General features: G+C 37.7%; 1 protein-coding gene across 2 annotated transcripts in view; it reads right to left on the reverse strand.

The window, feature by feature from the left end:
* LOC127636407 (transmembrane protein 132E-like) overlaps positions 1-26,869 on the reverse strand; it is a 509,951-nt gene that overhangs the window by 138,427 nt on the left and 344,655 nt on the right. The window contains exons 1-2 of one of the 2 annotated variants that reach the window (XM_052116866.1): positions 9,036-9,466; positions 3,054-3,981 (exon numbers count right to left, since the gene is read on the reverse strand). In XM_052116866.1, coding sequence (XP_051972826.1) covers positions 3,054-3,981; positions 9,036-9,105 — 998 coding nt within the window. In that variant the 5' untranslated portion in view covers positions 9,106-9,466. Of the gene's footprint in view, positions 1-3,053; positions 3,982-9,035; positions 9,467-26,869 lie in introns of those variants that run through there. The other variant, XM_052116876.1, reaches the window with a different exon arrangement.

The raw sequence follows: 26,869 nt of genomic DNA on the forward strand, positions 1-26,869 counted from the left end.
TTAAATTTCGAGGAAAAAGTCTAAATACAATCTTGAGAATAAACTCATTAAATATCGAGAATAAAGTCATTATAATGCGAGATTAAACTCGTTAAATTTCGAGGAAAAAGTCTAAATACAATCTTGAGAATAAACTCATTAAATATCGAGAATAAAGTCATTATAATGCGAGATTAAACTTAACGAGTTTTTTCTCGAAACACAACGACTTTATTCTCGATATTTAATGAGTTTATTCTCAAGATTGTATTTCGACTTTTTTCTCGAAATTTAACGAGTTTAATCTCGCATTATAATGACTTTATTCTCGATATTTAATGAGTTTATTCTCAAGATTGTATTTCGACTTTTTTTCTCGAAATTTAACGAGTTTAATCTCGCATTATAATGACTTCAATCTCAAGATGGCTTTATTTTTTTTATTATTGCTTGGCCCTAATCCTCTTCCGTACGAGTGCATAAAACGTTTGAGGTCAAGAGATTTACTGTAGTTTTTCAGGCACACTGAAAAACTACAGCAGATTAAATTGTGTTGAATGTATTAGATGTCTGTTTAGCTGAAATGTCCCAATTTGAAGACTACTCATACAGATGTCACTTCTTAATTAGGGATAATTCTCAATATATGCAATAACATTAAGAGGATTAAGCTAGAAAAAAAGATCTTAATGTTTGCCAAGTGACAAGCAGCAATGCGCTCTGTCAATATCTGGTCATATAACTGTTGATGAAATGTCCACATATGCTCTTTCTCTGTAAACAGGTTTTTCTTTTAAGGCAGATGTTATTTACACCCTAGTGCAAATAGTGGCAGATATTATTTGCACCCCAACCCTGGTGCAAATAATGGTAGATATAATAACTGTACCCTGGTGCAATTAGTGTCAGATACCATTTGCACCCATCTTAAATACTAACATACAGTATATGGGCATCACTGCAGTGTGTTTATTGTGTTTATTTAGAGTTCCACAGACACACTAAATTAACCCCCTACCCCTAAACCTAATTTTAAACTTACCTTAGAAAAAATAACCTTACAATAACTAATAAAGAGTAACCATGGTTTCACCATGTTATTGTTTTGTAAATTTATAGTAACCACAAAAATAACCATGGTTTCTATATTACCATCATATTACTGCATTAACACCTTGTTTAATTGCATTAAAACTGTGGTTTCCTCCAATAAACATGGTTAATACAATATTAGTAATACAGTGATCAAATCTACACACAAGCAAAAAAGCAGCGGGAACGATTGCGATTGACAGACCCAGCCTCACGATCAAACCCTTTTCTGCACTCCCCGACATTCACCATGACAAAATCACTGTGATGAAATCAACATTTATATAAATTTGTATCTGTTATTTTAAGTAGTATTAAAGGAAATGTTAAGAGTGGAAACAGGAAATCGGATGGGAAATAGTGGGACAAAAGGCGGCTTTGAATCGCGATTGCTAGGAAAACACTACACATTCACACACGTTTTTTACACCCCATGCCACTGCAGCAAAATCTATTGTTTAGTTTGTCATATATTTATTTGGTTCCACCACATTTGTGGGGTGCAAATAGATGCACTGTGCGGCAGAGGATATTTACACCGGGGTGCAAATAGACACCTTTAAAGGCTATATGACATATGATATTGATTTATTAAAAGGAGTACTTTCTTTAACAAAACAAAACATTATTTAAAAGAAGATGTATCTTAGGAATGTAACAATAAGATTCAGTCCTAATCATTTCATTTTTATACTTTATACCAGAAAATGTATTCATTGGTTTTCTAGTGCAAGGACAATTTAGAAAGTATTCCTAGACCAACAGATTAGACATATAGACTGATCGGTTAATATATTTTCATATATTTGTGTATTATTTGCATCAGCCAATTACCATGTCTGTCTGGCCAATAACCTGAATTGATAGTTGCCCCATGTGTCAGTTCCAAAATATATCAACAGCATTATGAATGTATAATAGTTTTAACATAAGTGTTTATTTAATTTAAGACATTTTGTGTACATCTAATTTGTCTTTATTAAAAAGTTTTTATTGTATACTCTATATTGGCATTATATTGGCCATTGGTCATCTTGGTCTCTACAAATCTGTATTGGAATTAGCCACTGAAAACCCACATTGATCGACCATTACTGAGAAGCCTAACAATAAAAAAGTATTATAAAAATAAACTCTCCAAACAAAATAGTTCTTAAATCCACACACATTGCAACATATCAGTAACCCATACTGAAAGAAAAAGACCAATGTGAACCAGTCCACACATAATGCACACAGACTAAACTTCACACTATGCCAGATCAAACTTAAGGAACTATCCTTGCTAGACGACCACAGCTCTGCCTGCTTCTGCTTTGGTTAATAACTTATCAAAGCCTAATTAATTAATGGTGAATTTCTAAATTGAAGTCTTTCATTACAATTAGGGTGACTGTTTATAAAGCATTCCTTCGACATGCTTCAAAGAGCAGCTAATATCCAACCTCCCTTCTTCCTTTTTCTATCTGGGGAGAAAAAAAGAAGCTAACCTTCCTCCGCCTTCATAATTTGTCTACAGGCGAACCCTAACCCTCCCATTCCGTTGATGATGGGAAGTCAAATTAAAACACACAAGCCAGATGAGAAAAGGCATGCTTCATCCCTTGGCTCTAATTCGACAAGAACTGGTTCAAGCTCAAGAGAAATTTAATTTGAACAGATGTCAATTAATACCCATTATGTCTTTACTTTGAAAAGCAGAATCCTTCTCGCAATCTCTTAATGCCTGCCACTCCAATAGAGATTTATTTAGATCCCCTGTGTATCATCTTCAGTAAATCAGTTTTACCTTGTAAAGAATGTGATACGTGGGTTTTTTTACTCTCAGTTCAATGCAGACAAATAAAGCTTTAGAGAATGAGAATGGTATAGTGCATACAAGGTGCATATGTACAAATAAGTTGCTATGAATTTGATTAGGATTCAGGTAAAATCCCATTTCCAGGCCATCTCAAGTTCATAATAAACAGAAAAGCACTTACTTGAGTGTAAAATGCTCCACAGTAGAATTTGGGACTAAGAAAAGATGGATGCTGAGGGTCTCTCCTGGTTTTAATGGCTTCTCTGGAAGCCTCAGGAAGAGGTTCTTGTCAAGCTGTTTGTCTATCACCAGTTGTTCCTGACTGGCCTGGTACAAACTGATGCTCCCAATACGGAGAAGTGGTTGTTGGGATGAACCTTCCCCTCTGGACACCCCTCCTCGACGAGGGTAACTCTCTCCACACTCATCATTGCTGTCTGGATCATGGAGGGTATAGTAAAGCTCCACTTGAAAAGTCTCCCCACTCAACTCAAGCCCTTCTGTCCCAGAGGATTTTCTGCGACCCAAAGGTGCTACATTAACATTAAACCACGTGGAAGGGAGATCCAGCTGGGCCAAGCACTGCGCCAGATTTCCTTGAAGCCTGCAAGATTTTTTGATCTCCCTAACATCTCTAAAAGCATGCAGCCTCACGCATGGAAGCTTGTCCTGAATCTTGAAGTCATCCCAGTCCCGCCCTGCGATATAGAACAGCACCTGAACCAACGGGTTGCTAGCAAAAACCCTAGACTGTACAATAAAGGCCCGGACTTTCCAGTTGACTGTCAACCTTCCAGGAATGTCCAAAGGACTCGATGGTTGTAGTAGGTCCTTGGAGAGTATCTGGTCTTTGGTGAAGGGCCCAAGTGAGATGTTGACAGCAGGCAGCTCCTTGGTCTGGAAGACCACAAAGCTCTCCGAACGTTGAAGAGGGTGGCCACGTGGGGTGCCGTATGTTGGAACACGGGTCTCTTGCAGAAAGAAGGCCAGCTGTGTGTTGGAGAGCTTGAAGTTAGCCGGGAGGTACACTTCTGGTGGGCTGGAGGTGGCACTAGGAGCAGGTACACTGAAGAGGGCATCGGAACTGGTAGGGGAAACTTTACCAGCAACTGCAAAGACAAAAATAAATAAATAAAAACTAGAAAGATTACAGTTAACATTCACTGATAACAGCCAACGGTAGACTGATGGTTAATGCTCTGAACCCAGTGGAATGCTGGATTCTTAAAGCATTCTGTAATAGTGTTGTCAAAAATACTGGTAACAAGTCACAACATTTCTTTTACGATACCAGTATATCTGAAGGTGCTAGAGTTGGAAACTTTTGAACTCTCACAACAAGCAAAATTTGGTGACATTTGGAATGGTTTGGTTTAGAAAATCTTTGTATTTGAGGCTGATGAAAAGGGAAACATCATAGATCAGCAAAAACCTATTTGTAAACGCTGCTTTTGCAATTTTCTGATGAAAGGAGGAAACACATCAAACTTAATAAAGCACATGAAAGACAAGACACCCGGATTAATTCAAGCAACCAAAGCAGGTTAGTTTAAAAGCATATTATCATTTGCATTAAGGCTGAAACGATTAGTCGACATTATCGACAACGTCGAAAATAAAAAAATGACGAGAAAAATGTTAATTGTCGTTTGATCTCATTTAATGTAAAATGAAATCATATTAAACTAATGACGCGTGAGAGCAGCACCGCAGTTCGCGCCTGACTGAGGAGAGGAATAATTACACAGATCACAGTCCAGATGCACTCTAAACTTTCACAGCATCTTCTTATGTAGATCCCAAAGTATTAGGGAATTATAAAAAAATATAAAAAGTTAATTCAGAAGCAGTCTCGTTGTGGAATATGCGGAGGCGGAGCTCTTTAAAGGAAACATCCCGGCATTACAAATGCAGTTATATTTAATTTGTTATAGCTTTATTAAAGTTCAAATAATACAGAAGCAGATCATGTCAATAACTATAAACTCAGAAACTGGCATTTCTCTGTGTGGTAAGTGCCTCTTCAATGAGTTGCGCGAATGTCCCGATCTAAGGGGGAGAGATTGAAACTGCACCCGGCTGAGAGAGACTCTGCCTCGGGGACGCTTAATGCAGCTAGATTAGAACGCGATTGCTCGTGACTTATTTAATCATAATATATGTCACTGTGCCTTTCTTTTCGTGAAGAAAAATGGCAATATGCTGCTTTATTAATACGAGAGCACTTTGCACATTAGTTTGGAAATTGATTTTTATTCATTCTATTGTATGCTTGTTTATTTAGTTTTTTTTAGTACTTGGTAAAACTTAAAGTAAATGTTGCAAAAGTTAAAGCAAATCTTATATAAGTGTTCAAAGACACAGTCAAAAGTGTTGCTCAATGGCATATTTCTGTTCTTAGTTCTGCTGCTAATGTTTTGTTAACTTTGTTAATAAAAGAGTGTTGTTTAGTAACCTGTTTTTGCTTTGGTACCGAAACTGGTATCGAGTACCGTGAAATTTCAAGCTCATTTGAATGTGAAAATAATGAGTGGCAAATGTTTTCAGCAAGTTTGCAGCATGTTTAGGCTCATGTCTTATGAAGTCTCTCAAGTCATTAGAAGACAAGCACAAGTGTAAATATATGATGTCAAAGCCTTATATTCACTCTAAAACAGATATTGTTTGTCTGTCATCCACAATGAAAGGTAAACAATCTTTTAAATATTAGAGTTGCATTTATCTGTTACATATTAGCATTTATCTGTTATAATAACTCTGTACATTTGAATATCTTCAATAAAAATGAACGATAGTGTCCATTTATACAGCAATGGAGTTGATTAATTACAGATTCATTTGAATGCACAAGCTTGTTATTGTGGCTGCATCCGAAACCAAAGGTAACTGTCTTATTGCCTCGCTGGCCTATCAGTCAATGACTCATCAGAGAGTGTTTGTGTTTGAATGTACCTCTGGACAGGCTACTGAGGCAGCATAACATCACATCATTGCTAGGATACCAATAACTGATTAACACCATCTGGTGACCACTAAAGTTAACGCATCTGCTTCATTGTTGTTTGGTTGGACTGAATGGTCTAACAATCTAGAACAAAATCAAGAGAGTTTTGGCTATAACCAAGTGTATATTTAATAACTACAATATGTAGTACAACATACAATACAATACAATCGTTTTGTATATAAGGTTCTTAGAGATAAAGTTAAGATGGCGCTTAGGAAGGCTAAGACAACCTTTTATTTAGATATTATTAAACAGGCAAAGGGAAATACTAAGGGAATTTGGCAATTTATAGATAAATTAACATAATTGTATTGAGTCTGCTAATAAATTAGGTGGGAATTTCACTGAATTTGTTAAATTTTAAGGAAATAGATGAGATGACAGTTAATTATTTTTATCAAACTCAAAGGCAAAAGATAGTTGGGGAATTAATAGTGAGGTCATAAAAAAACAAAAAATCATGGATAGTTTAAACACTCCTATAACTTATATTATAAACCAGTCAGTGAAAGCGAGTGTATTCCCTAGAGTTTTTAAAACAGCTGTGGTAACTCGATAATTTAATGCAGGTGATAGATTAGAAGTAATTATAGACCTATCAGTATTCTCCTGATAATTTCAAAAGTGTTGGAAAAATGGATTGCTGAGCAGCTAGTAGAGCATCTAAAAATGCTCTTTTATTACATCCAATGCAATTTGGTTTTCGTGTGAATTCCTCTACCGAAAGTGCTTGTTGTTACTTTATAGAAATTAAGATTAAAGGCAGGACAGTTGAAGCATGTTTTTAGATCTTCATAAGGCCTTTGATACAGTTAACCATTCCATACTTCTTTCTAAGTTATTGAATTATGGATTATCTTCTAGTGTGTTAAATTGGATAAAATCGAATCTGATGGAACGTACTCAGTGTGTTAAGGTGAACAGTACATTATCCCATGTACACTGTATATACATGAACTAAAATCATGTCATTTGGGAGTCCCTCAAGGATCAATATAGGGGCCACTGTTATTTAGACTGTATATAAATGATCTTCCATCTGTGTGTGATGATGAATGTATTTTGATGTATGCAGGTGATGCTGTCATATATGCACATGGTTGTTATGCTGATCAAGTAGCAACAAAGCTCTCATGCATAATACAGAAAGTTTCACTTTGGCTTAATCTTCAGATCTTACGTTGAATACTCAAAAAACTGTAACCATGTATTTTAATGAGACATGTAAACCAAGAGCTTTTCTGTATGTTTATGATGATGGTCAGAAGTTAAATAATGTACAAGAAGTGAAATATGTAGGGGTTATCTTGGATTCAACTCTTTCTTTTTAAAAACATATTTAAAAAAAAAATAGTAATACACTGAAATATAATATAGCGACGTTTAGACATATTAGAAACTCTCTTACTTACAAGACATCATGGGTTTATTTGAATGCAATTATATTTTCCCATATTAAATACTGTATTTCTTGTTAGTCGCAAGCAAACAAGATAAATTTAAAGCCCATTATATCACTTTATAAACAGGCTATAAAAGCATTAGATAGGAGATCTTTGCTGCACCATCATTGCAGTATAGCTTTGAAAATTTTATTGTTTATTGAAATGTTAGGTTTGTTTTTAAAATAGTTAATAACATTGCTCCTCCCCCTTTTAAAAGATTGGTACATCTTTGCTCATAACAGATGTCAAGGGTTTCTAGATGTAGGACTTCAAACATGTCATCATTAATTTTGTACGATGTTAGTATTTTACTGTTAATGTATATGTGTGTATGTATGTACATATATTTGCATGCTTTTTATTTATAGTATTTTATTTAACTGCCCAGGGACTGCAGATGGAAATTAGCTAGTAGCTAAATCTGGCGCAATACATCTCTTCTCTTGTGAGATTAATGTTTTTTGTGCATGGTCCCTGACCCCTGAGTTTTGATCATTAAATAAAATTAATAAACTGAGGTAGACAACACACACACACACACACACACACACACACACACACACACACACACACACACACATATTGGTGCAGCAAGCCTTATGAGGACTCTCCATAGACATAATGATACTGTACGAACTGTAGATTATATTCCCTAACCTTTCCCATAAACCTAACCCTCACAAAAAACATTCTGCATTTTTACAATAAAAAAATTAAAAAACACTGTTTAGTATGTTGTTTTTTTTTAAAGCGATTTGAATTATGGGGACACTAGAAATGTCTACAATTACAAGAATAATTACAACACCAAACAAAATTGCAATTTGTTTGTTTGAGTGGCCCGACTGCGATGGATGCAACTGAGCCAGACACACCAATATTGGCTCAAACAATGTTGTGAAGTCTGCAGCTGGACTTTCTGTTAAATAAACATGTAGAACTAATTTAGCATTTTTGTGTATATAGAAAACAACCACAAAACTAATTAACAATGTGCCTGCTTTATCAACGTTTATTCATCACTTAAAAAGGAACTCAAGAGTGTTATTGTATCTGCTGGTGGCAAGAAAATATTTTCAATATTTTCAAAGTTTTTTTTTAGAAACAATGAAAACAATGTTTTTCATATGATTATGTTCTCTGTTTCATGCCTCAGGTGCTCAGCTCACTCCAAAAATAGATGATAAAGGCAACACAAGAGTGCCATTTTCCATCTTTTTTTTCAAGACAGACTCATCTAACATCAAATAATGAGCAATTAATTCATATTGTTAATACACTGGCCTAAACAAGAGGGCAGAGGTGGTCATCCCTAACAGAGAATCTCACTGTGTAATCGATCGGAGAGAGGTGAGATATCGAATTGCACGCAGAGGTTTGTCCAATAACATATCGGATACAGAAGGCATCATTGATCCCTATTTCTCGGGCTCCTAAGATTAAATACTTAAGACTACATGTTCAATCAATTGCTCAAAAACCTCATTACCCTGATCATAATCTGCCTGTACTGGAGACAAATGGAGATACTTCAACAGTAAACCTAAATATTCTAACAGTAAATCTATCAAAAAAAATTTTATAAAGAGAACACCTGACATTAATTGAGGTCACAACAAAACTTGCGTTATTTTCCTGCAAGCACTTTTCATATGCACTTTATTAAATTATAGGACCAGCTGTCATGAACAGTGGAAAAAATACAACATACTTATCATAATGAAAAGGCGCAGTGAACAGAGAATCCATGGCAAATCCACTTGAACAACCAAATGTCCCATATTCCAACAATGCTTTGCATTTAAATCTGGTACTTTTCTTGAATCAATGCACAGGTGACACACAAAGAGTATTCGTGAAACTGTAGAAAAAAAAGTTGGGAGCAACAGAGCTGAGCTCGGTTCAATCCTTGAAATCCTTTGAAAGTCTCAAAATGTAGCAGCACATGAGTAGTGTCCTATCAGTAGTGATCCAGCTGTATCCAAAAACTGCTGAAAGATCTGAGAGAATTTCAAGCTTGATGGGAGGCTCCAGAGGTATGGGAGGCTCCTGCCCTCCAGCATGATCGGAGACCACACTAACAGTGTATCTATCCTCTGTAGTTCCTATTTGAGTGTGACTCCTCCTAGCAGATCGCTTTTCCCTCTCACAGCCCGAGACAAAGCCTAGACACCGCCTTGTTTCACCACACCTCGTCCCAAACTGTAATAAACCCTTTAGCTCTCATTCATAGCCAGTGCAAAAAGCACTCCTCCCAGGACACCAGCGTGGCAGACTAAAAACTACCCTATTACATTCATCTTCTCCCATTGGACATGTTGAGGCAGGCTCTGACTGTGTGTGTGAGGCATCGTGTGAGAGAGTGTATTTGTAGGGGGCTGGGTTTGGGGGAGGGATGCATTTCTTGAGTGCCTTCAGGCAAAGAGAGGGGGATTAGTGGGAAGGTCATTTAAGAGTTAGCTCTCGTCCTTTCCTCATCCAACGACCACAGGATGATCAATCTGAATGAGGGTAGCGGATTGGCGTGGAAGCTGGTGGTGGGTTTCACAGGTTTTACATTAATCCACATACTTCTCTATATCTGAGAGAAAGAAAAAGATGACATGTAGGAAGATTCTCAGTGCCAAGCTATTGTACCACATTTACGGATGGGAAATGTAAGGAATTTAATTATTTATTGTTATATATATAACAGTTGCTATTCCAATTAACTTTCTGGTTTCTTTCTGATTAACACTTTTTATTGATTAATATAGATAACAAAGAAAAGTAAACATATATATATATATATATATATATATATATATATATATATATATATATATATATACAGAATCAATATTTAATCCCTATAAAACCCTCCCCCTCCCAATACCCAACCCCACCCTGACCCTTAACAACATCCCCGTGGTCACAAATGATTACACACAAACACAAAATTATTTCAATTCAACCAAAATTATTGGATCTTTACACACCACCAAAAAACATGTGTTGTGTCTTCATCTTCCTTCATCTTAAAACCAAGTCTATACAATCTACAGGGGGTCTAATAGAATCGATGTAAAATCATGAAACCCTAGATGCATACTTGACATTTTTTAGAATCCTTGCCCACACTACTTCCTCCAATACCAAGTTTAAATCTTTCTCCCATAGTCTCTTGATAGAAGTTAAAGCTCCACCCCCCAGACACTGAATTAGCAGCGAGTAATACACTGATGCCTCATGACCCTTTTTCAAAAGCAGTAATCACCAATCCCACCCCTGCTTTAGGTGGGTGTATGCTACTCCCAAAAATAGTACAGAGCAGCTGTAAATACCTAAAGAACTGAGATCTGGGAATCACAAAATGTTGAACCAAATTTTCAAAGGTTCTCAACACTCCACTCTCATATAGGACACAGAGTGTATAAACCTCCCTCATAATCCACTCTGACCAGCAGAAAGAGGACTTATTAATACATATTTTGGGGTTTAGCCATATGCTCAAGGCAACATTTAAATAAATGTCCAAATTACACACTCTGGACACTTTTGTCCATACGGAGTACAAATGCAAGATAACGGGGTGTAACTTAACTTTTACCATTAGTTTGATGGAAAGGCTTTGCAATGGCGAAATAGGGGAAATAACTTACAGTTCAATACAAAACCAGGGAGGTGCCCTCTCAAGTGGAAGTGCCCAATGATTCCAGTACAGAGTAGTTACTCCCTTCCTCAGGGGAATTCGCCAGGGAGGGGCTGTCGCGCGGAGCGTGAGATCCCAGAACCAAGTCTGCATGGGCCAATAGGGGGCCACTAAGGTGACATGCTCCTCATCCTCCCTGACTGTCTCACTGGAGGAAATGCATTCTTGCACAGCCCCTGGGGCCAGCTGTGTACCAGCGTGACTGTCCCACGGGGGGCCTCCGCTAGGGAGTACCAGAGCGGGCAGTGGGAGGTCTCTTTGGAAGCGAACAGGTCTACCTGTGCTTTGCCGAACTGCTCCCAAATCAGCTTGACCGCCTGGGGGTGGAGACTCCACTCTCCGCTGAATGTGCCCTGTTGCGACAGTATGTCTGCTGTCATGTTGAGGTTGCCCAGGATATGAGTGTCGCACAGTGACCTGAGTCACTGCTGACTCACAAGCAGGCGAGTTGCGACATGTGACGAGAGCGCACGCCGCCTTGGCGAGTAATGTACGCTATTGTGGTGGTGCTGTCTGAACGGATCAAGACATGCTTGCCTTAGTAGCGGGAGAAACCTCCGCAGGCCAATAATTACAGCCAGCAACTCTAGGCAGTTGATATGTCAACCCAGCCGGTCCCCATCCAGGAGCCGGCAGATGCGTGCCCATTGCATACGGTGCCCCATCCCCATTTGGAGGCAACTGTGGTGACCAGAACGTGTCAGGACACCTGCTGTATGGGGAGTCATGTATGCAGAAAACAGAGGTCTGTCCTGGGGTTGAAAGTCTGGAGGCAGGAGGGGGTGATGAATACACGGTATGTGCCATGCACCATGCCCATCTCGGGACTCGAGTCTGAAGCCAGTGCTGAAGCGGTCTCATATGCATCAACCCCAGCAGCGCGACCACTGCGGCGGATCCCATATACCCAGAAGCCTGGAATTGTTTTAGAGGAACTGCTGTGCCTAGCTTGAACAAAGTGAGGCATTTCAGCACCGACTGCAAGTCCTTGTTGGTGAGGTGCGCTGTCATTGAGACTGAGTCTAACTCCATGCCGAGAAAAGAGATGCTCTGAACCGTGGCGAGCTTGCTATTTTCCCAGTTGACCTGAAGCCCTAGACGGCTGAGGTGCCTGAGCACCTGGTCCCTGTGGGCCCACATTAACTCTCGATGGTGGGCTAGGATGAGCCAGTTGTCGAGGTAGTTGAGAATTTGGGGATGCCCACTTCCCTTAGCGGGGCAATGGCTGCCTCTGCGACCTTCATAAAGCTGCGAGATTCGTAGCAGATTAGCAGCTAATTCCCTCTCTGATGACTCCAGATAGTCGATCCGTTTCTCGACATACCCCACTCTTGTAACCACCTCATTGAATTTCGTCTCCATGGCAGTGATCGCTCAACCTATTACAGCAAGATCATCCAAGTCAGCAACGGTATGTATGTATGCATGCATGCATGTATTTATTTTTGTATGTATTTTTTTTGTATGTATGTACTGTATGTATACATGTATGTATGTATGCATGTTCTTGTGCTTAAAGGAAATAGACACTGTGCAACAAATTCAACAGAATGCAGGTTACATTATAAAATGTTAATGTTCTTTTTAACTTAAAACTCAGGCATTAAAAGGTTGTGCCTCTGCACCAGACTCTGAAAAAAAAAAAAACAGAGAGATGCATGTGTGATGAGGAGGAGGGCTGGTTAGAATCAGGCTAATCAGCCGGGCAGGGAGGTGCCAGTTCGAGAGAGAGACGCACACGGCTGCGCTGCATGCATGTCTGTTTGTTTATGTTTTATGTTGTTTTAAGTACATTTATATCATTAAACCTCAATGTTGACTGTTACGCCAGTTCCCACCACCTCCTCCTTCCCCATCTCTGTTACAGCATGCAACAGTTAAAGACGTCTGTCTAGTGCATGTTTAAATAGAAACCAAAATGAAAAGCAGTGCATCCGGTATATACCTGTCAATGTTAATGGCAGCTTACTAAAGATAACACAGTAACAGTTTTTGACAGGGCGGAGGGCGGGCCGGGTCGTGATTATTTATATTGTCAAGCCGGTTCTCACCTCATCCTTTCCATTAATCCCTTTACACAGTTCTATATTCATGTCGAGTCGAGCATGATGGTTCAGAGAATAAGTAAAGTATCACTCTGATTCAGTCAGTGAGTGAATCATTATACTGATTTCCAACCTTAACCACAACAAATACAATTCTACACATAGGGTGGTAAATTATAATTTACAATATTTCTGACAAATGCATTTCACAGCTGAAATGCAACATATCAAGTGGCACTCTCTGTACTGCAAAGGAGTTTTTGAAATAGTGGCAGTAACAAGTTTTTTCAAGGCATATTCCCTCCACTCTATTATTCCTCTGACATTTATCATTGCACTCTTTCAATGGAAAGGTACTGATTATAAAAGTCTGAATATTAGGGTTCGCTCTCGGACAGAGAGGTCTGAACACCTTTGCTGTGGCTGTGGTCTGTGAAAACAGATATGAATAGCTCTTAAAGGAATGAGCTAATGCCTCTGAAAGCCAATCCATTACAAACACATTAAACGGCAAAGAGCTCCTCTCAACTACTTTTCCAGACACAGGTGCTCTAATGTATATATGGCTTCAAAAGCTTCATTGGATTATGTTCTTCCAGCTCCCTAGGGTATACTCTACATGAGAGGTCACTGATTCTAATACATCATGCCCATCATTGCATAGGCTCTGCTCTTTGTCAATTATAAGGCACATATGGGATTACAATACGACAGTAAAAGTCCTCCCCATTCCCAGCCTTCTAACAGACCTCCGGGTGTAGTGGCTACTGCTGAACTCAGAAACATGATACGCATCTGCTGGTCAATATGAGTGTTGCTCGATTAGATCTTGAGGGCTTTCTGCAGCTTATTGTGCTCTTGCTTTATGAGTGATAATGAAATAGCCATCTGTAATATGCCTTTTAAATGTAAAAGTTTCACTGTTTTAATATATCTCGCTATAGCTGTCATTTTGTTCTGTAATCGTACACTCTGTTTTGTGCCACATGGGCAATGTAAGAAGCTGGAGGGAAAATAAGAATTGTCCCACAAGCATGCAAATTTTGTTTGATTTAATCTGTGGTGGGGCAATTGCTCGTGGACATAATCCATGCATCTGTTTCTTTGGAAAAACAAATGTGATGACAATAAGCATTTATATGAGAGCCCCCCTTACCCCTACATGTACCACACAAACAGACTCATGCATATTATGAAAGAGGTAATTGCAATCTTGATGCTTTTGTTAAATTTGAAGTCCGTTTGTCACGGCTCCGGTGAGTTTGTCGGTTTGTTCTGTGAGTTTTGTTATTTTCTTTCCTTCATGTCTCGCAGGCGCTGCCGGCATGCATGATCAGTGTTTCCATGGGCACATTGATTGTTCCCAGGGGAACTTGCCACTAATTAGTGTACTAGCAGCACCTGGTTTTCCACTGATTCCCTCCTTACTTAAGCCCTTTGTGTTCTCAGTATCTTTGCTAGATTGTTGTTTGATGTGAAGTAACTGTCCTGTCTCGTGTATCTGTTTGGTCGCCTGTAAGGAGTGTGTTTGCCTTCCAGTTTGCTGTACGCTTGTTCTCTGTGCTCACGAGTCTTCAAAAGACAACTCCTCGTCTCTGCCCACGTGTCGGCAGAGTGACTGCCTTCCAGTCTGCTAGCCGTTGTTCTCTGCACCTCACAACGCTTCAACTGAGGATGCCTACGAATCTGCTCCTGACTTCCAAAATGCACACACGCAACTACAGACACACAATTCATGGATTTGCCCATTGCGCATTGTGGCCATGGCGCGCATCCTCAAACTCCTCCCCACAACTGCAGCCGGTGCTGGCATCTTCAGTCTTCACAAGAACAGTGGAAGTTAATATTTATTGTTAATAAATCCTTTGAACTGTTCCTCTGCTCTTGGGTTTCTTTGTCTCGTTCTTGCTCTGTGACACTGTTAAAGTTTGAAATTGCTTAAATGGCACAACATTCTACAGTATTTCCTATTTTGAATTACTGAATAAATTGAACAGAGTAGCGCATTAATTAATGAGGTATTCCTCATATACATCTTAATAAAGAGACAAGAACAGAGTAGAATTGTTCCATTTGAATTACTGCATTCAAGTGCACCCAAATGAAATGCGACGAGAGGAAATTGAATGGAGAAGAGGCAGTGAGAAAACAAGATGTGACTGGTGATTAAAGATTTGCAGGGAGAACAAAACAGAATTCCCTAATTCCATGATTGATAAAGCCACATCAGTTAAACTGAGCTAATTTTTCATTCCACATATGGAAGCAGCATTTGAAGACACGTTACAGTTTAATTAGGGGTTTTTACATCAGACATTTTTCCTGTCACCTTACTGTACCTCATGAATCAAAGCACTCATCAAATAGGCTAAATAAAGAGTCCATTAATTCACCAAAAAAACAGACTCAATAGGAATTTATTACCGTATTAGGGACTCTGCAGCGTGCACCAAACCTTTTGATCCATGGCTATGCTAACGAGCCTGTCAGTTGGTGTGATTCAGAGGCTAGCGAATGAACTATAGCTTGAGTTAGCATGACAAACAACAGTTGCAAATGAAGTGATTTACATAAGAAACAGGCGCTCCGACCATTAGCATCACGTCAGGCCTCGCCAAAACTTTGCATTCTCTTCATTATAGTTCTATAAATTCTGTTTTCACTGAAAGAATGGTGCTTAAATGATTTTGTCTTTTAAGACATTGCAACTCTAAACTGCTGACTATATTTTGCCATTTTTTCAGTATTCAATACCAAGAGGCCAAATGTATTTGCTCTTCTTTGTACCACCTGCCCTTGTCTGTTGTACAAGTGGCTTACTCTATGAGTGGATGAAAATTGACTTGATAAAAGAAAATGTGAGACACTGAGCGGAGAGCTGATTGCTAATGCAGCACCATTGCTGTTCTGCAAAGTCATTTACCATAGAATTAAATGAAAGGGAAAGAGGGAATTTGTCATTAAGAATGTGACAGGATATAAATCTGAATCCAGCAAATACAAATGGTGGGGCACATTGTCACACATTCAGTGTATGAATTATTGAAGTGGTTAATTATGATTCTGTGCACTCCAGAAAAAAAGGTTCCCTGAAACAGCGCAAAGACAATATTAACATGACAATTTCAAAAATGTTCTCTAATTTTCGCTGTTTTTACCCCCCTATCCACCCAATCATCACCAGTTTAGGTTCCGTGCTGGGCAGGGGTAAGCTCCGCTCCCCTTCTGCCATCGCCTCTTATCTGGCAGAATCTGATGGTGCAAGCAAGCATCGGAGTGCTGAACCGTAGGACAGGGTTTAAGCCAAATGATATAAGTATTTTATAGTTTTGATTTATTAAAACAATCTTGAATCTTTCCGATAGAACATTTGTTCATGTTGAGATTACTCCAATGCATGTAATTAACATGTGATTTGTCAAGCTCACAATACAAAGCATCACTTCAGATACTGTGATGTATTATTTATAATTACAGAGTGATTTCAACATTGGCTGTGAAATCATGCATCAGTGTTATCAATTAAATGAAATATGATGCTTGATATATTTAAACATACACTGCACCCACAAGCGTATTCCTTCGTGCCCACAATATAGACACACACACACACACACACACACACACACACAAAGATGCACATACACCCTTAAGAATTCGTTTTAACTTAATTGATTTTACTTTAGGAGACTGTTTAATGAGCATGGAAAAAAATGGGGTTGGTCCATTCCACCAGGAATTCTAATGAGTCTATTGACTGAAAATATGTCTTCATAAGTTGATAAATGATTACAAGTGAAACACATTGCTTTCACCTTCAAATATAACAGCCTGTAGCATCTTCAGCATATAGACCAGATACTAAATATCTGGGAATATTTTTCAAAGGGGGTTTCATCTATCTTTATGAAAATATGCTGATTATTGTTCAAAGAGGAGCTTTTCCTATTTGAAGTCTCAGTAAATGATGTAGTGCATTGACTGATTTAGTAAATGTTCATAATACGTAGGCCTGTATGGTTTCTACATCTTCTTTTGTTTTCTGCACAAGACAGACAAGATGGTAATTCAATTATGATAGAATTAAAAAATTTTGGTGAATTATTCCTAAAGGGTATTTCATGTGAGAACAGTCCATTCTCACTGAGAATGGTGGTGGATTAGTGGGCTAAACTGGTAAGCAGAAGGTTGCCGGTTCGATCCCCACAGCCAACACCATTGTGTCCTTGAGCAAGGCACTTAACTCCAGGTTGCCCTGGGGGGATTGTTCCTGCAATAAGTGCAATATATGTCGCTTTGGATAAAAGCTTCTGCCAAATGCATAAATGTAAATGTAAATATTCAAGCTTCTTAGAGGTTCAGTCAACAGAAAACAGAACCAAAAAGAGAGGGAAAATCAAAGCAAAGCAAAAAGACATGTGTCTTGCACAATTTAGAGCTCACTTTCTTCTGTTCCCATGGTGAAAGACCCTTAAATACTCTACCAAGTCACCATAACAACCATAAAAAATGTTTTGGTACAGCACTTGTCGAGTAGCAAGTAAGGCTGCAAGTGAAAATTCCTCAATATTTTCAGCTGTTCTATCAGGGAGACCATCAATCTCAGCAGATTTAGCAAATTAGGACCCACCTGAGTCTGCTGTACACAAGAACATTATTCATTAAAGTCTACACCCTGAGCACTATTCCAGAACTGTTTTTATTCAAGAAAGGCAAGACCTGGTTTTTAAGTGAAATGACCACCCTAAGCTGGCAGGATTTGGAGATGAACACTAAAAAAAATGCTTATCGACAATTGAAAATTCAATATAGCATAAAACCTTAAGCCTTGAATATTGCTGATTAATTTGAAAAGATTGCAATTTCAGTCTGTTGTTGCAATCTGCAGAGAACACATCTCCTTATAAGCTAAGATTGCACTCATTCAAATGTAATAGTAATTTCAAGCAAATAAGAACATTACACTTTAATGTGGTATTTTAGGTCACAGCTGGATCAGAGCTGGACCACACAACTGATTTTTTCAGCACTATTTCTGCATATGGGCATGTAGAAATCTAGGGGCAGTGGTGGCTCAGTGGTTGAGGCTCAGGGTCACTGACCAGAAGGTTGGGGGTTCAAGCCCCAGCACCACCAAGATGCCACTGGTGGGCCCCTGAGCAAGGCACTTAACTCCAGGCTGCTCCGGGGGGATTGTCCCTGTAATAAGTGTTAAAGCGTCTGCCAAATGCATGAATGTAAATGTCATAAAACATGGGGACAAAATCACAAAACAATAGAGACAGGATCTCCATTCTTTGCCAACAAAGTGAAAATTATCATTTAATGTTAATAAATCCTTTGAACTGTTCCTCTGCTCTTTGGTCTCTTTGTCTTGCTCTCACTCGTTGTGTTTCATTTTTAAAACACAAGCAGCATAATATTTTTCATTGTCTAGTGTCTTAGCAAAATAACTACATGCCCATGTGACAAGTTAATTCAAATCATCTCTGATTAGCCACTGGATCCGAACATTGACATGACATGCTTGAAGTACTTTAGAAAATGATGTGGCATGTCTTGTGCAGCCACTGCACCACTCAAACTGTCATCGTCTCTTTCATCAGTGAATGTCCATCTAAGTGCTTCTATATTTCTGTGCATCTGCAGTTACAGTTAAAAAGCTCAATTGTTTTCTGAGGATCATCCTCATGTAAGTGATGTACATCTTATGATATTGCAAAGCTCCTCAGGATCACTTTAGGTATCTATTGATTAGGAATCTGCTCCATGATTAGGCCAGACCTCTGGTGACACTATGACATCTACTGACAACCTACTGGTAGAATATAGAGATGGTACTGGTAGATTTAGAATGACTGATAGGCACAACTGTTGAGACATTTTTTAACACTCTAGCTACCTAATTGTGCTACAGTCATGATACTAGATATAGTAAAAGATTCTTATAAAGATGGTTTTAAGACCATTCTAAAGATGCAAAATGCAGTCATACTTTAAAGAAACCTTGTTCATCTTGACACGCTGGTGTCAGGAGCACAACCTCTCCCTCAACGTCAGTAAGACCAAGGAGCTTGTAGTGGACTTCTGGAGGAAAGACAGAGAACACAGCCCCATCACCATTAATGGAGCACCGGTAGAGAGAGTCAGCAGTTTCAAGTTCCTCAGTGTCCACATCACTGAGGAACTCACATGGTCCGTCCACACTGAGGCCGTTGTGAAGAAGGCTCACCAGCGCCTCTTCTTCCTGAGATGGCTGAGGAAGTTTGGAATGAACCAACACATCCTCACACGGTTCTACACCAGCACTGTAGAGAGCATCCTGACTGGCTGCATCACCGCTTTATACGGTAATAGCACCGCAAAGACCTACAAAGGGTGGTGCGAACTGCCAGAAACATCATCGGAGGTGAGCTTCCCTCCCTCCAGGACATCTATAACAGGCGGTGTGTGAAAAAAGCTTGGAGGATCATCAGAGACTCCAGCCACCTGAGTCATGAGCTGCTCTCACTGCTACCATCAGGCAGGCAGTATCGCAGCATCAAGACCCGCACCAGCCGGCTACATGATAGCTTCTTCCCCCAAGCAATCAGACTTTTGAACACTGCACTTTATTAACCTATAATCTCACACTGGACTGTCAAATATATTCTCCCCAATTCAACTACTATATATATATATTTTATATACTCTCACCCTTATTTTTTATTTTTATTGTATGTGTATTCTATATTGTGTGTATTGTTTACTGTACATTGTATATTGTGTTGTGTAAGTATATGTACATTTGTTATGTAAATTGTGTTGTGTAAATATGTTGTTTATTGTAAATGGTACTGCTATGTTATTCGGACTTTCACCTACTGTTGCACTTGTGTACACAGTAGTGTGACAATAAAGTGATTTGATTTGATTGATTTGATTTGATATCGCTGATTGCATATTTGCAATGTTTTTGGTCATGATTAGGCGTAAAAACAGTGCTAAAAGTGTAAGCACAAATAAAGGAAGTCAAATTAACTTTGTGTTAATATGCAATTACAGATTCACAACACATGAACTGCATTTACGCAAAGCATTAAAGTATTGCTAATATTGGTTTCTTATGCTTGCAACATGATTGAACATGGTACCTTCAGGCATTTGGAAATTGCTCCCAAGGAAGAACCAGACTTGTGGAGGTCCACAATTTTCTTTCTGAGGTATTGGCTGATTTCTTTTAATTTTCCCATCTTGTCAAGCAAAGAGGCACATAATTTGAAGGTAGGCCTTAAAATACATCACGTTTTTTCTACTAGTAAACTAATAGTAACTTACTAGTATTCGGACAAAAAAGCTTAACAATTTAATTCATGTTGAACTGACATTCCATTAGTGTGGACTCAACAAACTTTCTTCTGCTGAACTCAATTGTAGATTATTAGATGAATTTCTCAGTTCATTTTTTTCCATACAATGCAAGTGAATGGTTGCCAAAAATTTGAAGCTCCAAAAAAAAAGAAAAATTACATAAGTCAACATAAATAATACACAAGACTCCAGTGGTTAAATGAATGTCTTCAGAAGCGATATGATAGGTGTGGGTGAGAAACAAATAACTTTCACATTCTTCTTCTTCTTGTGTTTTTGTGGATTCATATTCTTCATGCATAACGCTCCCTATAGGGCAGAGAGAAGAATTTCAAGCATAAAAACTCATTAATTGTTGATCTGTTTCTCACCATCACCTATCATATCACTTCTGAAGATATGGATTGAAACACTGGCATCATGTGGATTACTTTTATGATGCCTTTATGTGCTTATTGAAGTGTCAACATTTTGGCACCCATTCACTTGCATTGTATGGACGTACAGAGCTGAAATATTCTTCTAAAAATCATAATTTGTGTTCTGCAGAAGACAGGAAGTCATACACATCTGGGATGGCATGAAGATGAGTAAATTATGAGAGAATTATCCTTTTTGGGTGAACTGTTCCTTTAACATTTTAGGTTTTTGAAGGTGGTTAGTTGTGTCAACTCAAAGAAGCTTTCCTCCAGTTCCATCCTTCTCTTGTTCTTATTGGTCATGTTTGCTTTCAGATATTCCAAGAGATTACTTAAATAATTAAGCCTGTGTCCTGCTAAACTCATATAATTCTCATGCAGTTAAAGTCTCTAGGTACCTATCACTTTGTGTGGGGCGAGGGATATTAGCTGGTGAAAATGATGAGTATAGTGACTTTGGAACAGCACTAGCCACAGTGGTCGGTGTGCAAAAAAGTTACTGTCAAGCCCTGTTTGTATCTATCAGAATATTTTTCAATAAATATCAAATATATTGTTTCTATAATTATTATCAACAACCTAATATCAATAGATTTATAGATTTTAATTGTTTTTCTTTGATTATGTCATTCGTAATGCTTCATGGTATTGTAGTTTGTGCCATTATGAAATTGTGATTTTAAATTGTAGTTTCTTTGTTTTCTTTTTTTTTTTGCTTCAAAACAAAGCTTGTAATGTTGTGATTCAGTGGTTGGTTTGATTCATGGATTAGAACTCTTTTATGAAGGACTTTATGGAAAGCCTATGGAAAATAAATAAATGGGTAAAGAAACTACTTTCTGAACCCAGTTGGCTGAAAACGTGGGCAGGCACGAGCATGAGTACAGATACTTCCTATTTGGACTCGCTGATACCGAGTCCGATACCTGTTTTGTTTTTATTTATTTTTTCATTTTAATTCCATATCAAATGTTTATTTAAGTTTAATAATAATCAAAATGGTGTTTAAATTTATAAATGCAATAAAACTTTAATCAAATGAAAGTAGAACAATACTTTTTAACATTATATTGTATTATTTTTATCAAATGAAGTGCTTTTATACAGAACCTCACAGAACATTCCAAAATAGAACATTTGAGTTATATTTTGTCAAATAAATGCTGCATAACACAGTATAACAGATGTGAGATATTGCTTAAATATAATATAGTTACTATTGATTTATTATCATTAATAGTAGTAGTAGCAGTAGTAGTATTACAGTGAATATTACATAACTATACATAATAAATATCTTTCTGTCATGCTTTTTACAGTTTAATTTATATACTAATTTCAATATTCAAAAGTGTTTCTGTGTTGTTATGAACCTACCTTCTCAATTTAGAAAATCCAGTTGCTACATGACTCAATGTGATTATTAAATCACAAAAGTCTTATATGCAATAAAAAAAGTCTGTTTGTGTCCCCCACAACAAAGTGAATTAGTGCTCTGCTTGCTGTCATCTGCTACAAACTAGAGTGCGCAATGCTCATGATGGTGTTTTCTGTGTATGAGCCAAGGAGAACTAAAAGGTATGAGCACTTTGTGTCTTTATGTCTGCATAACACGGCTCCACATATTCACAAGCACTCACATTTGAAGCATGTGGCACATGCAAACTATATATTTAGCTAATTAAATCACAGCTTTTGCAGATAAATAATCTCATAAGGACATAACATGATTTTAAATCGTGCGCTGAACGTTTATGGAATGACATTCGTTCGTCAGACAGTGTTAGTTTTTGGTATCGGAGCAATTTACAAACACAAGTACAAGTACATAAGTGTGGTATCAGATCTGTTTCCGATACCAGTATTGGGACATCCCTAGATAATGTCAGCCAAGGTCTTGCAAAAGTACAGTGGGAATTTAGCTTTATATGACCATTTTCTACCCTTTCTATTTTTCAGACTTCAATATGTAAATTAACTCTGCTATAATTGGCTAATCATTTTGCATGTGAAATGAGTAACAACAAGCCCTCCAAGTAGTTAAAAAATGTATGGATATTGATTCATCTTATATTAATATTCTTATAGTTCTAACATCATAACAGTAATGTGTTCTTAATAAACTAATTTTGGTTGCTAAGTATTCATACATGTGTTGGGTTTTGTGAACGTAAATATAGAATATGCATAATTATCAGTGTCATACACAGTCCTCATCAGGGATGGGGTGGAAAGTTAAAAAAAAGAGTTATTCACAACATGAGTTATACATATTTCTTTGATTTTAAATTATATTAATTATAGTATCTAAAAATTTTAATTTGGCTTACTTTCCTCGGACAAAGTACATTCAGATGACAGATATCTACACTGCATTCTCAATTATTATTATTTTTTTTTTTTTCATTTTGTTATGTTGCAGCCTTATGCTTAAAGGCTTAAAACAAATTCCACATTAATCTACACTCCATACCCCATAATGACAAAGCAAAAACCAAAGTTTTGCTAACTTTGAAAATTTTATAAAAAGAAAAAACTGACATTATTATTCAGACCCTTTTCTCTGGCACTATGGAATTTAGCTCAGGTGCATCCCATTTCTCCAGATCATCTTTGAGATGTTTCTACACTTTGAATGGAGTCCAACTGTGGCAATTTCAATCAATTGGACATGACTTTGAAAGGTCCACACCTTTCAATATAAGGTTTCACAGCTGAAAATGCATATTACCAAGTGCATTGAAGGTTCCCAAGAGCACAGTGGCCTCCACAATTCTTAAATGGAAGAAGTTTGAAACAACCAGGACTCTTCCCTGATCTTACTGCCCAGCCAAACAGAGCAATCAGGGGAGAAGGGACTTGGTAAGAGAGGTGACCAAGGACCAGATAGTCACTCTGGAAGAGCTCCATAGATCATGTGTGTAGATGGGAGAAACTTGCAGAGGGACAACCATCACTGCAACACTCCACCAATCTGGGCTTTATGGCAGAGTGGCCAGATGGAAGCCTCTCCTCAGTGCAAGACACATGAAAGCCCTCTTGGAATTAGCAAAAAAGCACCTAAAGGAATCTCAGACTGTGAGAAACAACATTCTGGTCTGATGAAATGAAGATTAAACGGTTTGGCCTCAATTCCAGGTGTCATGTCTGGAGGAAACCAGGCACCACTCATCACCTGTGCAAAACCATCCAATGGTGAAGCATGATGGTGGTATCCTTAATGAAAACCTGGTCCAGAGCGCTCAGACTGGCCCGGAGGTTCACCTTCCAACAGGGCAATGACCCTAAGCACACAACCAAGACAATGCAAGAGTGGCTTAGAGACAACTCTGTGAATGTCCTTCAGTGCCCAGCCTGAGCCTGGAGAGACCTGAAAATGGCTGTCCACCAACGGTCCCCATCCAACCTGACAGAGCTTGAGAGGATCTGCAGAGAAGAATGGCAAAAAAATCCCCAAATCCAGGTGTGAAAAGCATTTCACATCATTTCCAAAAAGACTTGAGGCTGTAATCACTGCCAAAGGTGTTTCAGCTAAGTAATGAGTTAAGGGTCCATGCCCGGTTGCAAAAATGAAAAGAAAAACAATATCTGTGCCATCACATTGTTATAGTAGTACTAATTGGTATACAGTGGTTATTTGGTTATTTTTACAATGAGTTATCAAAGATTTCAAGTACAACCATTTATTTTATATAAGTAAAATTACAGTAGATGTCAGTGGATATACTGTTTTTGGAAAAATATTTTATTATAATTAGATTAACGTTACCTGAACTGCAAGATTTTTTTTTTTTTTTCATTACCAGACAGAAAGCAGTTGAAGTGAGAGGGGTGAAAAAGTATAATGTGCAGAGCTGTTCAGAAAAGTTACTTGCTAGGTCACATTTAATTTACAGATAAAGGGGATGTGTACGAAATGGAGAGTGAATGCAATTCTGTGAAACTGTCACAGATTTTGTAATAATTTGTATTCTTTAGTATTGAAGCTTGTAATTAATGAATTAAATTGTATACATTTATAATTATACACACACACACACACACATATGCAGATATATATATATATATATATATATATATATATATATATATATATATATATATATATATATATATATATATCTATATATATATATATATATATATATATATATACAATACATTATATATACATTATACACATCTATAATTGTGTATAATTTATTTTACTTTCTATACACTTGCACATCTAAAACGTTCAGCTATTAAGGAAAGATCCAGATTTGGATTAAACTGTTAAACTGCAGTAAATAGCAGCAAACAAAACAATATGCTCCAAATATTTGCCACAGCTATTTGACATAACACAAGGTCTGAAGTGGCTAACCAGGAGGACCTGGAGAATTCCCAGTGGGCCATAAAAAAACTGGGCAGGCAGGACTGCATGTTGAGTAATAAAACTTTCAGTCATGGATGTCGCCAAACGTCCATATCTCTTGATATTTAGGGGATAAGAAAGAGGAAGAGTTGCAAACTTTAGCAGACGCAGTCTCTACTGTATGTTATCATCCCCCACCCAAACAAATGAGAGCGTGAGCTATGAGCTGTGAGCAATGAAACATTATCTGTTGCACCATCACACGAACGCTTCACTTGACAGCGGGGGCAGGATCATGGAAGGTCCAGCGAGAACAGAAACTATTAGCTGAATGGATGAACATATTTCCGGGTTGCAGACCAACACAAGTTCAATACTGACTGTAGTCTCACAGTTTTAATCAGTTAATCTCTATAGTCAACATTCTTTGTAGTGCAGAATGATAACAACAATATTCTTTATTGTCACAAAAGTAAAGAATGTAAATCATTACAGTTGCACAACACAGTACGAAAATAAGGGTAATTTACAGCTCTCAAAAGATTAAACTCAACAAAACAAACTGTATTGTATTATGCACTCAAGCCAAATTTTCTTAAAGTGACAGTAACCATATTACCATAATGGTTTGCCATAACATTTACATTCCAAATAAAGCAAAAGTATTTATTTGTTTATTTTGTTATTTTTATATTTTTTCACTCTTATTGTTGGAATTTGGCATTTTTTTTAATGGTAAGTACAAATGTAAAGACAATCACTCGTCCTTCAGTAAGTTTCTTGTGCATTTCAATGTTGCACATATTTTCACTGGATCTGCTGCTATCTTAATTAAAATGTCTAAAATACAAAGCTCAGAAAATTTTAATTGTGAGTCATTACATCTTGAAATATTTATGTACTGTTAAAATTCTATAGTGTTATTATTTTTGCCATGTTCTTGTTTTATCGATATCATGATTTTCGCTGACTTGGACATGACATTCCCTGGCTGAATACGAATCCCATTTTGGCCCTGCATAACACTATATTTTTTGTAAGGGCTTCAGTTGACGTAACATTCCTGTTACTCAACTAGCCTAAAATCACACAGACCAACTTGAGAAGCTGCACAATTACACTTTCTTTGCCACTAGTGACAATCTGTCAAAACACAACTCTGACTCTCCCTTTTTTAGATTCAACAGTAGTGCGTGACACATAAAGCACTTGTGACGCAGAAGTGTTAAAATTTGCAAGGTACAAGATAGAATTAACAGCAATACATCAAGCTTATTGCACAGTAGTCAATGCCAACAAAATCACAGCCAGTAAGGACACTACTTTAAACAACCGGTCATGTTTTTACAGATTAGCTAGGCTTTTTCAATATACCTGTAATATCTTATGGGTCAGTTTCCACTTCCATTCATTGAATGCAATTGAAAAATTAGATAAGCAAATTATATGTAAGAAATATAAAAAGAGCATGAGTGCTGATTGACTGAAGATCATCAGGTAGCAATATAAGTGACATTAAACCCAATGCTTTTATCTAAGTGTTGTTTTGCTTCAGAATGGAGCGAAACAAGGAAACAATGCAGCATCAATGGATAGCAATGATTTCTTGATCTTTCTTGAGTGAGCTGGCAGATAAAAGCCAGCCATTACTATTAAATATTCAAGGAACTCTCAAAAGCCACG

This window comes from Xyrauchen texanus, chromosome 4 (genome assembly GCF_025860055.1).
Source record: "Xyrauchen texanus isolate HMW12.3.18 chromosome 4, RBS_HiC_50CHRs, whole genome shotgun sequence".
NCBI lineage: Eukaryota > Metazoa > Chordata > Actinopteri > Cypriniformes > Catostomidae > Xyrauchen > Xyrauchen texanus.